Genomic DNA, 13,962 nt, shown 5'->3' with positions numbered 1-13,962 from the left:
GAGCATCAGCCTGTGATATGTATTTATTTGTAATTATACGTATGTTCTATTACACTACCATTCTACCATTATGAAAGTTTTTCAGTACCTAAAAATAAGATTTTAAAAGAGCAGTAAAAGATGAAATAAGCATATTTTAAATTGTTTTTATTTACTTATTAATGTATGTCATTGTTTATATTGGACAACAGTCTACATTTCAAATAACCCTCTATATAATTTTGAATTTGGGTGCTAACTTCAGGTCATGTTGGGGTTGAATCATGTCACCTCATAATATGGCTGATGAGGAGTTCTGGTAAGTATAGGAGCCATGCCAGCTAAGCCATTTTCTTGTTATTTACTCATATGTATGTTATCCATACTGTCTTTCATCTTCAGTTTCTTTGAAGGAACCTATTTAAGTCAACTATGAGAGTCGACTTAATTAATGCTAGGTAATAGAATCTACCCATTCAGCCAGGCACATAAAATCTGTAACATGCTGACAAATGCTTAAAGTGAACAAATGAGTAAGATGGGATGTCCTGTGGAGAGAGGGTAAACCAGTGTGATACATGGCATCAGCTGACAGATGGATGGATCGAGGGGGCCACTGACCAAGCCTCCCCTGTGCATGTGGAGTTAGTGAGTCACAGGCATGGAGGCTTGGCCCAAGGAGGAACCAGAGTTGGAAAGGATAGGTATGTGGGGTCAGATTGTTAATGGTGGTTGAGAGATTTGGACCTGGCAAGATAGGCTCATGAGACTCTTTACATATTTTTAAGAAAGGAGTAACAGGAAAAATATTTTATTTTCTTAAAAAATTGTCTTGGAAATCAGGAAAAAAATTAAAATCTCAAAGAAGCCAATTCAGAGGCATTATGAATGAAACATATTGTTTAGCTTCAGCTAGTTCACTAAGTAAACTCCCCATAGAATTGTCATCAGCAAGTCATAGGACTCTGACTTTCTTTTAACTATAGACCTTAGTTCTTTATTGTTCTTTCCCACCCCAACTTTACTGAGCTATAATTGAAAAAGAAAATTATAGGATATTTAAAGTATACAGGAGTTCACGTCATGGCTCAGTGGTTAACAAATCCAACTAGGAACCATGAGGTTACAGGTTCGACCCCTGGCCTCGCTCAGTGGGTTAAGGATCCAGCATTACCGTGAGCTGTGGTGTAGGTTGCAGACACTGCTCGGATCCCGCGTTGCTGTGGCTCTGGCATAGGCCGGCAGCTACAGCTCTGATTAGACCCCTAGCCTGGGAACCTCCATATGCTGCAGAAGCGGCCCTAGAAATGGCAAAAAGACAAAATAAATAAATAAATAAAATAATAATAATAAAGTATACAATGTGATGATTTGATATACTTCATGTCGTTACAGCATTCCCCCATCAAGTTAATTAACACATCTGTTATCCCGCACATTTTAGCAAATTTCCATTATACAATAGTGTTATCAGCTATGGTTACCATGTTATACGTTATATCCTCAGACCTTAAAGTTTGTACCATTTAACAACTTTTCCTATCTCCCCATCCCTTGGCAACCACTTTTCTAGTTTCTGCTTCTGGTGGGTTGACTTTTTAATTTTATTGTTTTTAGATTCCATATATAACAGATGCCATGAAGTATTTGTCTTTCTCCGTCTGGCTCATTTCACTTAGCGTAATGCCTCCAGATTCATTTATGTTGGCACGAATGTGGGGCTCCTTCTTTTTTGTGGCTGGATAATTTTTCATTCTGTATCTATTTTCTTTATTCATGCATCTGTCAGTGGACACTAAGGTTACTTTCATGTCTTGGCTGTTGGGCATAATGCTGCTATGAATGTAGCAGTGCAGATAGTTCTTTGAGATAATGATTTTGTTTTCTTTGGATAGGTTCCCAGAAGTGCGATTGGTGGCCCATAGGTTAGTTCTATTTTCATAGAACCGCCATACTCTTTTCCATAGCGGCTGCCCCAGTTTCCATCCCCACCAACAGCTGTACCTGTTCTACATTGTTCTTGGCAGGAGAGAGCCAGGAGCTGCCTGCCGTTCCTGGTGAGTCAGCTGGCCAACATGGAACACTCGTTTCACCATATTCTCCTGCTAGAGATTAAAAGCATCACAGATACCTTCTCCTCCATTCTGGGCCCTCAGAGCAGAGATATCTTCCGCATGAGCAACAGCTTCACTGCCATTGCCAAGCTCCTTACCCGACAACTGGAAACCGCCATGGCCAGAAGTGACAGGTGAGCAGGAATTCCTGGGTACCTCGGGGATTTATTGTGAACCCACAGAGGCAAGGCACAGAAGGATGTGCTTTCTTTTGTAGGCATAAAAGTTTCCAAAGAAAGCCAAACTCACTATCTCAACATAGAGTAACTCTTGAGTACCTATGGCACTTGCCAGAATTTTTTCTAAATCTGTGAAAACCAGAAGGTAACTAAAAGAATTCTTAAAAGTGCAGAAAAATATAGTAAAGGAATAAGAATGTAGTACAAACAATAATGTTTATAGAATTATTTATTTATTCAATAAGTGTTTAACAATTCTCCCTACCAGGAACTCTGCCAAAAGCTAGACATGTAGAGGCATAAAACATGTTCCTTTACCCAAAGAGTTCATTGTCTAGTGAAGAGGTAAATATTAAGTGGGTAATTAGAGAATCGTGGGAAGGTTGTGCTAATTATGATGATTCAAGGAATTTGAGGAACACAGATTGGGGGTACCTACTTCTGTGTGGAATGGAGAGGACTGGAAAGCTGAGATGAGAGAAGGCTTCCCAGAAGAGGTGATATTTTGAACCAAGTCTTGAAAGATGACTAGATTACACTACGCTGGCTTTAGGGTAGCATGTGAAAGAACACAGCTCTTTCTGGAAACAGAAATCATTTTGTCTGGCTAGCATGTGTGTTACAAGGAGAACAATATGAGATAATACCGATGAAATGGTAGGTAGGAACCAGATGTTTAGGACATGATATAGTTAATTAAGGAGTTTTAATTTTGTCCTATAGGCTGTAAGGAGTCAGGGTGAGGTTTTTACATATTAGGATATGATTAGAATCCATGTTTCAAGAAGCTCACTCTGGCCCCAGTGCAGAGAACATCTCAGAGGCAGACTGGAGTCAGGTCAAATGAAAGGACAGAAAAATGTCCACAGATATTGACCCCTAGAAAACTATTGATGATTGTGGTGAGTTGAGCTGCCAGTGGTATGGCTGGGCATGAAACAGGATGCCTGTGATTGAAAGGAGAGAGTGGATACAGTTTAAAAAAAAATCTGGTCCTTTCAAGAAGTTTGTGGAAAAAAATAAAGAAGACTATTCAAGATTGAGGGAGGGATTCTATTTTATTATTATTTTTTATATAATGATTTTTCCCATTATAGCTGATTTACAGTATTCTGTCAATTTCCTACTGTACAGCATAGTGACCCAGTTACACATACATGTATTCGTTCTTTTTTCTCACATTATTATGCTTCATCATAAGTGACCAGACATAGATCCCAGTGCTACACAGCAGGATCTCATTGCTAATCCATTCCAAAGGCAATAGTCTGCATCTATTAACCTCAAGCACCCCATCCATCCCACTCCCTCCCCTTCCCCCTTGGCAACCACAAGTCTATTCTCCAAGTCCAAGATTTTCTTTTCTGTGGAAAGGTTCATTTGTGCCATATATTAGATTCCAGATATAAGTAATATCATATAGTATTTGCCTTTCTCTTTCTGACTTACTTCACTCAGAATGAGAGTCTCTAGTTGCATCATATGTTACTGAAAATGGCATTATTTAATTCTTTTTTATGGCTGAGTAGTATTCCATTGTGTATATATAACACGTCATCCTATTTTATTTTGCTACATTTATTTTATTCAGGTAGACTTTTAAAGGCACAATTTAAATTACAGCAAGAGTATACATTCATGCAGCTACCAGCACAGTAAAGTCATAGAACATTTACACCATCCCCCAAAGTTTTTTGTGGATGTGAAGGCACATCCCTTCACTGTGAAGGGACTTCCCTTCAGTCACTTCTCCTAAACTCAGGCAAATATCTGCTTTGCTTTTAGTTATCATAAGTTAAATTTGCCTGATTTTTGAGATCATTCTTGTTTCCACTTTTTTCTCCTCTTTATTGCTGAGTGGTATTCTATTGTATGGATATACCATAATTTGTTTACACATTCACCAACTGATGGACATTTGAGCTATGTTAAGTTGAATGGGGTGTTCTTTAAATGTCAGACCAACTTGATTGATGGTGTTCATGTCTTCCACGGCATTTCTGATTTTCTGCTTCTTTCTTTCATCCATTACTGAGAAAGGAGTGTTGAAATATCAAACTGATTGTGTACTTTTTTTGTTCCTATCTCTCAGTTATATCAGTTTGTTTCATGTGTTTTGTGTGCCTGTTTTGGGGTAACCATAGTTAGGATTCTTATGCCCTCTTGGTGAATCAACCCCTTTAACATTATGAACTCTATCTCTGAGGGTAAGTTTTCTTCTCATACTATTGTAACACTTCAGCTTTTTCATGATCAATTTTTTATGGAGTGTTTTTTTTTTTCTATCCCTTTACTTTTAACCTGTATCTTTATATTTAAAATATATTTCTTTTACATAGCATATCGCTCTTGCTTTTTTTGGCCATACTAGCAATATTTACCTTTTAATTGTAGTGATTGCTATTCGCATTTAATGCAGTTATCAACGTAGTTGGTTAAAAATCTATCTCACAACTTATTTTCTCTTCATATCTTTGCTTCTTTTCTTTTTTGCTTCCATTCTTCTGTAATATCCAAGTACTCTTAAACATTTTTTTCTTGCTTTTTATTAAATTGTTGCTCTAGAGTATGCAGGTACGTATTTAATTTATTACAGTTATCTTCAGGTAATATACCACTTCACTTACAACATAAGAACCTCAGAGCAGTATATATCTATTCCTTCCCATTCTTTGTGCCACTTTTGTCATTTATTTTTATTCTATGTATGTATTAAATCCCAGCATATTTTTTTATTATTTTTGTTTAAAATAGTTATCTTTTAGCGAAACTAAAAATGATTTATTAAATATCTTTTATGTTTCCCAGCATATTTACCATTCCTGGCACTGCTTATTGCCTTATGCAGATCAGGGTCACCATTTGGTATCATTTTCCTTCCACCTGAAGAACTTCCTGTAACATTTCTTTTTGTGAAAGACTGATGGCAACAGATTTTCTCAGCTTATGTTTGTCCTCAAAGTCTTTATTTTGACATTACTTTTGAAAGATATTTTTGCTGGATATTAACTCTGAATTGACAGAGTTTAAAGAACTTTAATAATGTTATTCCATTGTCTTGGACTACATCATTTCTGTGGAGAAGTCTGTGATTTTTTAAAATTATAATTGATTTACAGTGTTGTGCCAATTCTTCTGTACACAAAGTGGCATATACAACACACACACACACACACACACACACACACACACACACACACACCTTCCTTTATACATACATATATATATATATGGAAAAAGATACACACACATTCCTTTTCTTATGTTAACTTCCATTATGGTCTATCCCAAGAGGTTAGCTATAGTTTCTTGTGCTTTACAGTAGGACCTCATTGCTTATCCATTCTAAATATAATAGTTTGCATCTACTAACCCCTAACTCCCAGTCCATCACACTCCCTTCTCCTCCCCCTTGGCACCATAAGTCTGTTCTATATATCTGTGAGTTTGTTTCTGTTTATAGATAGGTTCATTTGTGCCATATCTTAGATTCTACATATAAGTTATATCATATAGTATTTGTCTTTATGACTTACTTCACTAGTATGATAATCTATGATTTTATCTATGTTGCTGCAGATGACATTATTTTGTTCTTTTTTATGGCTGAGTAGTATTCCATTGTGTATATGTACCACATCTACTTGATTCATTCATCTGTCAATGGGTATTTAGGTTGTTTCCATGTCTCAGCTATTGTGAACAGTGCTGCAGTCAAGACAGGGGTACATGTATCTTTTTGAATGAAAGTTTTGCCTGGATATACGCCCAGGAGTGGGATTGCTAGATCATATGGTAGTTCTATGTTTACTTTTCTGAGGAACCTCCATACTGCTTTCCATAGTGGTTGTATCTATTTACATTCCCATCTACAGTGTAGGAGCATTCCCTTTGCTCAAACTTTCTCCAGCATTTGTTATTTGTAGTCTTACTGATTATGGCCATTCTGACAGGTATGACATGGCACCTCATTGTAGTTTTGATTTGCATTTCTCTAACAATTAGTGATGTTGAGCATTTTTTATGTGCCTACTGCCCATCTGTATGTCTTTTTTTGAGAAATGATTTTGCTACATTTTGAATAGGAAGTCACTTCAAAAGTTTTATGACCTTTAGAAGTTAGAGTACTTTCAAATTCATCATCTCATTTAACTTTCCTAATTATCCTATGAGATAAGAAGGGCAGTTATCACTATTCCTATTTTACAGAAGAAGAAACAAAGTCTCAGAGACTGGTAAATCTCTTCCCAAGGTTACGCAAAAACTGGATGATTAAAGACGGACTCAAATTCCAGATCCTATGCATTGAAAGGTATTCAGTTCTGGAGAACAGGTAGGGCCCATTTGAGAATAGCATCAGATTTTATGAGTTTTGGACATAGTGATGCATATCATTTGCAGTCTAAATAGGATTCCAAAAACACAAGAAGCCATCTTGGCAAACTAGTGAGCACCTAGTCACAAGGGTCTGCTTTATGTCCAGCATAGCACAGAGTATAGAGGTCCTAAGAGACGAAAAACAAAAATAAGACATGGAACACCATTTGTCAAGGGGTTCAGAGTCATAGCAGGTGAAGGGGGTTTCACTGGAGATGTACAGCCAGGGAACTGAAGAATGTCTTCCAAAGAAGGTGAAATTTAAATTCATTCTATATTCACTGAGTAGCATCCATGTGCCAGGTATCTGTATAGGTACTAGATTAAGTTGCACAGGATGAATGAAAGCTCCCCAGATAGGGATTGAAAAGATACAGCAGATACAAAGGACACTCCTCAGAGTTCCCATTGTGGCTCAGTGATAATGAACCCAACTAGTATCCATGAGGATACAGGTTCAATCCCTGGCCTTGCTTAGTGGATTAAAGATCTGTGTTGCCATGAGCTATGGTATAGGTCACAGACGCAGCTGGGATCTAGTGATGCTGTGGCTGTGGTATATAGGCTGGCAACCCCTAGCCTGGGAACTACCATATGCAGCAGATGCGGCTCTAAAAAGCAGAAAAAGAGAGAGAGAGATAGAGAAAGAAAGGATACTCCTCATGTGCAAAGATTAGAGCTTAAGAGTGGGTAACTCAGACTAAAGAGGAGCAATTGGTTCAGCATGGATGGAGAAGGTTCATTAGTGGAGGCTGGGAGAGTAAACTGAAAGGTCAGAGGAAGATTCTCAGAGAAGAGAGGAGTTTTTCCGGTAAACATTGTGAAGGTTTGGAAAGATTTTAATCCAGGCAATGAACACAGCTCCCTACAGAATAATGAACAGATAGCAGGCCCTCAATAAATATTTCTTCATTAAAGGACTAGGTGGATTAGGAACTGTCTGATGTGGTGGAACTCTGACTGGGTTTGGCTGGAGCTGCAGGCTGGCAAGAGAGTGGCCAGTATGCTGATCTTGGAGCCATAACAATAGGCTGCCTCCATGGTGAGGGAGGCCTGGGCTAAGTCAGAGCTGGGGAACCTAAGAAGTCAGGAGAGATCACTATAGTCAGAGAGCTTGGAATTATGAAGAATTGATTACTGGTGAGAGGTAGGGTGAGTTGAAGGGGAGGAGAGTGAGTAAAAACCCAGAGATATCATGCTTGAGTGACTGCATACATGTGAAAGAAGATACTGATAACCAAGAAAAGACTAGCAGGCGGGGAGCCCATTCAGGAGGGCCTCTTGGCCCACTCCACAGAGAATATTTTCTGGCCAATATGATCATCAAAGTCAGCAATAGCTATTCATCTGAGGAAGACAGATGACAAGTTCCCCTTTCTCTCAACATCATAATTTTGTTGAACATATAACAAATCTGTTGTTGCCTAGTTGGATGTGTAGTATAGATGCCTGTATATGAAGGATTCTAACTTGGTACTATTGACATTTGGGCTAGATGATTCTTGTTTATGGGAAGGTCTCTACATTCTAGAATATTTATCAGCCTCACTGGCCTCTACACACCAAATGTTAGTAGCAACCCTCCCCCTCAGTTGTGACAAGTAAAAATGTCTCCAGACATTGCTAAATGTCCCTTTAGAGTCAAAAATCACCCCCCAGCTGAGAACCATTGCTGTATACATACTCCATTCAAAAACCGCATTTTCACAGACCCATGACCTGCCTAGCAACAGCCTATACATGGCAGCATCCATGAAATCCAGAGCCAGCATCATGACAGGATTTTTCATCTTTGTGCAAGTACAGTGTCACTGCTGGCCAATTTTCATGGTGTGGTTTCAGAAATTTGATTTAGGGTTTCTACAACTGGGTTTCGGGGGAGCCACTTTATATTCTGTGCACAGCCAGCCTGCTCATTTCTTCTCAGGGATGACCAGCGTGTGCATCAGATGTGAAAGCTCAGGCATATATTTGAGCCAGAAATCTGTCTGTTCTCTCTTGCCTCTACACAGGCAAAGTTGAAAGAGGCCAGTTGACTCTCTGTGAGATTATATGTGTGAAAAAAGGTTTACATGAAGGAAAAGCAAGTTATACAAGGGTGTTCCAATAGGCATTCTGATAGGAAAAATTATCCTTAATAAGTATGCCCAATCCATTTAGCAGTAAACAATTTCCACATGAAAAGAAGAATTTAGGAGACACATAGGAGAAAAAAAAAATGAAGTCTCACTGTCAAAATGTTAGACTGCATTAGGAAAATGCATTTCTCCTCCCTTTATTGTTTTTCGGAGGAAAATAATTAAAGAAATAAAAGTCACCTTCACGTACCACCACCACCACCATTGCCATCACCTCAACCTCTTTCAGTGCAAAAGACTTCCTTCACACATTTAAACTCTCCCTGTCAGTCTCCTTCTAATCGATTGTAATTATTCTGTGGGAACCTCAAAAGGCTGGTGTGGACAGCCAACCTTTTGTATTAACTGCTCATCCTCTCCGGGATGGTTGCTAAGGCTTCTCTCCCAACATCTTTTCTCTGAATAGCCTTCATTGTAACCATTTAGCTTCAGTAATTTTAATCTGTGTCCCACAAAGCAGAAAGGTCCACACTTTTGTCTAAAGCATCCAGCAAGCCTGATCCTTACAATTGAAAGGGAAATGAATAAGGGAAGAGAGCTTGAAAGCAAGTTAAAGATGATAAAATTCAAAACAGATGTCATCTAATTTACAAATTTGACACATAGCCCAGCAGGCCATATTTTAGACTTCAGGCCAAAATTACAAGACTATGAAAAGAAAAACAATTAGCATCTCAGAGAGAATGAAAAACTGAAGGAGACAGGAACCTCCTTCACACCAAATGAATTAATTGAGTGAGTTTTATTTGATGCACCAGGTAAGCACGCTTGTGCTTTTCTTGTTCCTATGTCTTAGGAAGAATGCTTATATCTAAATAATAAACCAACAGAAGCTAACTAACAGGAACAGCCAAGCAAAACATTTAGATATTGAAATTAATTCTGCAGAAGTAAAAGAAAGATAACAGCAATTGTGGGTTTAAGAAGAGAGGGTGTCAAGATAAGAGAAAAGGTCTATACCTTTCAAAACTGGAAAAGCCCTAAGTAGCCTGCTGGGTAGCCACTAACTATTGAACCATATGCTTGCCAGGACCCAGGGGAAGCTGGTGAAGGAGAGGGTAGCTCCTGACAACGGTGAGCTAACTGAGCAGTCGGTGGTGATTGGACTAGAAGATGCCTTTGCCAAAAGCATGTGGTGCCAGGGAGGCTGCTCTAATCAGGCCACTATCAGAACTGGGGACAGTTTCTCACATGTGGTCTCAGTAGGAGGTTGAGCTCAGGCCCCAATTAGGGATGGAAGCATTGAAGGATGGAAATTGTGGAAAGAAAGCAGGGGTGGTGAGGAAAATAGAAGAAATGAGAAAAAGTAGGGAGAAAGGATAGCTAGGAAGAAGGCACAAGAGGAAAGCAGAGGGAGAGGAGAAGGGACACCTGACAGATCCCTAAGTCCCAGTCCTGGGGGTCACAGTTCACTCAGATCCAGTTTTCAAAGCCATCAAATTCATGAGGGGAGAAGTTACTTCTAAGAGAATTTTAGCACAAAGTGTGTGTTTTAAGTTTTCTTAAAACCTCCCCAGGTGCCTACAATATAATTAAATGGCATTGTCTCTGCAGTGACTCTGGTTCTGACTTTGGTACTTCCACATGTCTCAGGAGTGGCTGATCACTTAAAAAAAAAAAAAAAAAGCAAAGCTTTCCCAAACCTCTGGCTTGGTTAAATGGGTGGTATGTTCTTTTGTTGTTTTGGTGGTGATGGTGGTAGTAATGGTGAGACTGTTTATTCTTCATTTTTAAGAATTAGGAGGTGAGGGGGAGATGATGAAAGGTAAAATATAGTAAAAACCAATTGTGTAGGTATAAATCTGATTTTGGTATACAAGTATCCCCCGCTTTTCGAAAGTTCACTGTAGCTTTTATGAAAGACCTATATTAGTAAGTCCTCTCAATTCCAGGATCCCCATGGATTCCAAAAGCCTTCTCAAGCTCCTCATATAAAATGGTGACTGCAGTTGGCCTCCCTATAGGCTAGTCTACATCCTTGATTTCAACCAGTAGCAGATTGAAATTTGAAATTCACTCTGCAGTTGGTAGACTCTGAGGATATGGAAAGAGGCATATGGAAGGCCGGCTGTATCTGCTTTCAAAAGTAACAGAGAGAAACCCAAAGAGGATTTTATCTTTACAAGAAAGGTAATAGCTTCTTTAACATACCATTTCAGTTTAGGAAAGTTTTCATAAGAATGCTATGAAAGTGAGAGAAACCCATAAATGGAAAGGGATGGCACAGTGGAGGGAAGAAGATAAAACAACAGTATGTGGGGGAGAATGAAGGGGAAATAGAAAAAGGAGATTATGTTCACACGAGAATGACTCTAGAACATCTACCTTCCTTGGAGTCACCCCAGAGTTTTGGTTTATCCTAAATTTCATGCTGCATTGCACATCAAAGGAATGGATAACAGGGGAGAATGGGGCATTTGAGTCAGTGTGTGTCCAGAATATATAGCAAAGCAGTATGGCCACAAAGACCCTTCTCCAACTATGAGACCCTTTGCAACTTGTCATTCCAGAGTTACCATCTTGACATCTGGGAGTCACATCAGAACCCGACCCTGGAGTGATACACAGACCCTGCAGGCATGGCCCAAGAGCTCCAGAATTATGGCTCTTGATGACTTTTTACTGAGTCCACAACCAAAACTGCAGAGAACAGGGAGCCAGATTCTTCTCTCCAACTTCTCAGAGAAGGCTGTGTCTCCAAGTCTGATGAAACTTTTTACCAACTCCTACCACATGCCATGTTCAGTGCTAGGAGCTTTCACTATGTTATATTGTTACATCCTCACAATAATGAAGTCTTTTATTATATATGAAGATTAAAGAGGCTTCATATTAAAGCATAATGGAGAAAACCTTGTGGATCGGCAAGAGCAAAGTAAAGTTCTCTAATTCCTACTCACCTCTGGGTTTCATGTTAATTCTTAGAGAGGCAATAGTGTAAATGCCCAGAAATCGTCAGCTCATAAATTTTTTCATTTCTTCCTTTAGTTTGGTCCCGTGGATCTCAAACTTTAGTGTGGACAAGATTTATACTGTTCACAGTACTTCATTAATAATTCAAAGGAATTTTAAAGGAATATCAAGGGCGATTTGCCTATTCTTCCCCAAAGTTATATCTCACTCATCTTTAATATTTACCTTCTAGAATGCCTTCTTTGTGCCTCTCTTCCACTGCAGGCTGCCCTTCTCCAGAACTCTGGTTTGGTTCCCCTTCCCCAGGAAGTCTTCTCATGCCCACCCAAACCCACGGTGACCTTCTCTTGTTTAACCTACTACAATTCATATTGCCTCTCCACAGCCCCAGTCCTGCCCTGAAGTGCTGGGTATCTTTCTGTGTTCCTCTCAAACTTGAGAGAGCTCATATCCAGAACCTATGCCCCACAGAAGGAAAATAGAGTCTTACAAGTACTCATAAGAACTCCCACATTTTTTAGGCAAGACATGTTTATACAAAGAGAACTTGATTCTTTGAGAACAACTGTTGGCTCAGAAAATGTACATAAGGAAGTTCAGGACCATAATTAAAAGCAGCTGATGTTCTGGTCAGCATTGCCCCCTGCTTAGGAAAAGCTGAATGCACTTTCACCCCACCAAGGTAACCAGAGTTTTCATAAAGAATATGTGTATCTCTTCAACTTCAGGAGATCTATGGTGGTCACTTGTGTAAAAAGAAAATCAGAACAACCATTTGTGGCAGTAACTGTGGTTCTTGTTACTCCTCTAAGTGTAGGGAAGGAAGGGCTTCAGTTTTTTGCCCCTCTTCTTACTGAAGAAGTTAAGTCTCACATGTGGTACCATTTATGCTCCATCTGCTATTCATTTACTCCACCATTTGTCCTTCCTTAGAGCAGCGTTTATAGTGATGTGAAGGTCTGTAAAGTTATTTCAGGAATTCGTTTATCAGCAAGAGAGGTAGGTAGGAGACATCATTATCAGCTTTGGAGCCGATGAAGCAGGCCCAGGGAGTGTGAGGCCCCAGAAGGGCTGGCTCTGGACCAAGGGGATGGAGATGGGGGCCAGCTCTGCCAGGAGTGTGAGCAATGCAATTACATTTTCGCCAGGGGGACTAGGCCCCTTTTCTATAACATAGCAGTGTTCAAAACACAAGATACACAAAAAAGAAAATGGCTTTTCATCAAGCTCCTATGGCTTGGCTTCCCCTTTCAAACAAGACAGGGAACAGAAAAAACTGGAGGAAAGGAAAACCTGTGCTGTAGGAGAAGAGGTAAGAAGGACTTGACCTTCGTCAGCCCCTCAAGAGAAGGGCAACAACTGAGTGTAAAGCAGTTTTACTTGACTCTGATGACCTAGCTATTTTGCTATTTTGGTTCCCCCAAAGCTTCCTGTTCCTTTTTGGTATCCATCATAACTGAACTCTGAATTTGCTGTTTACATGCCATTTGAGCACAATTGGTAGAATGGGCAGACTAGATGAGGAGCGTATCAAAAAGGATAACTTAACCATGTCCCTGCTTTTCCAGTGCCGTGGTGATGGTGGGGATGTCTTAACATTTTCCTTCTCCAGGCCCAGTTGTTGCATTTTCATGGTGGATACTCTCCCCTCAGTCCTTATCACTGGCCTCTGCTACCTGCTTATGTTCCCAGACAATGAAGTTAGCCTAGAAAAGGAGTGTGTTGTCTCTACAATTCCCATTCCTGATCCAAAGTGTTCTCATGACATTACTATTTTGCATCTTTACACTCTCTTACAGTTGACAAAGTGCTTTTGTAACTTGTACCACATCCAGATGACAATTTACTAGGATCTGGCAGCCTTCTGCTAAGGCTGCTGCTCACCTGGTCTGCCCATTCTAGCCTTGGGAATCTTGACTAATGATTTGGGGTCATTCTGAACCAGTATCTGTCAGAGGCAAAAGGTGCCTTTACCTAAGATTTGATAAAGACCCCAGAAGGCCTGAGAGGGGGCAACAAAGCTATGGAATGTGAGGAAACTGCATGCACTTTACCATATTCCAACTCTAAATAATACCTGGCTTATTGCTTAAGTCTCACCTCACTACAGAATTAGCATAACACTCAGAAGCCTTGCTTGACCAAGAGAAAGTGTCTCCGCCTGGTGTGCTTTGGATTCTGTTCTTTCAGTGCCTGGGTTCTTGCTTCTCAAATTTGAATGTGAACGTACCACCAGGGCACCTAGGGATTGGGTTAAAGTGC

General features: G+C 39.7%; 1 protein-coding gene across 12 annotated transcripts in view; it reads left to right on the top strand.

Moving 5' to 3' along the window:
- The window catches only part of VEPH1 (ventricular zone expressed PH domain containing 1), a 379,885-nt gene that overhangs the window by 144,112 nt on the left and 221,811 nt on the right, over positions 1-13,962 (top strand). For all 12 annotated transcript variants that reach the window (XM_021069710.1, XM_021069713.1, XM_021069715.1 and 9 more), the window contains one exon: positions 2,007-2,227. In XM_021069710.1, coding sequence (XP_020925369.1) covers positions 2,007-2,227 — 221 coding nt within the window. The remainder of the gene's footprint in view (positions 1-2,006; positions 2,228-13,962) is intronic.

Source organism: Sus scrofa, chromosome 13 (assembly GCF_000003025.6).
Source record: "Sus scrofa isolate TJ Tabasco breed Duroc chromosome 13, Sscrofa11.1, whole genome shotgun sequence".
NCBI lineage: Eukaryota > Metazoa > Chordata > Mammalia > Artiodactyla > Suidae > Sus > Sus scrofa.
The sequence above is the reverse complement of the archived record's forward strand: the minus strand, read 5'-3'. Positions and strand labels throughout refer to the sequence as shown.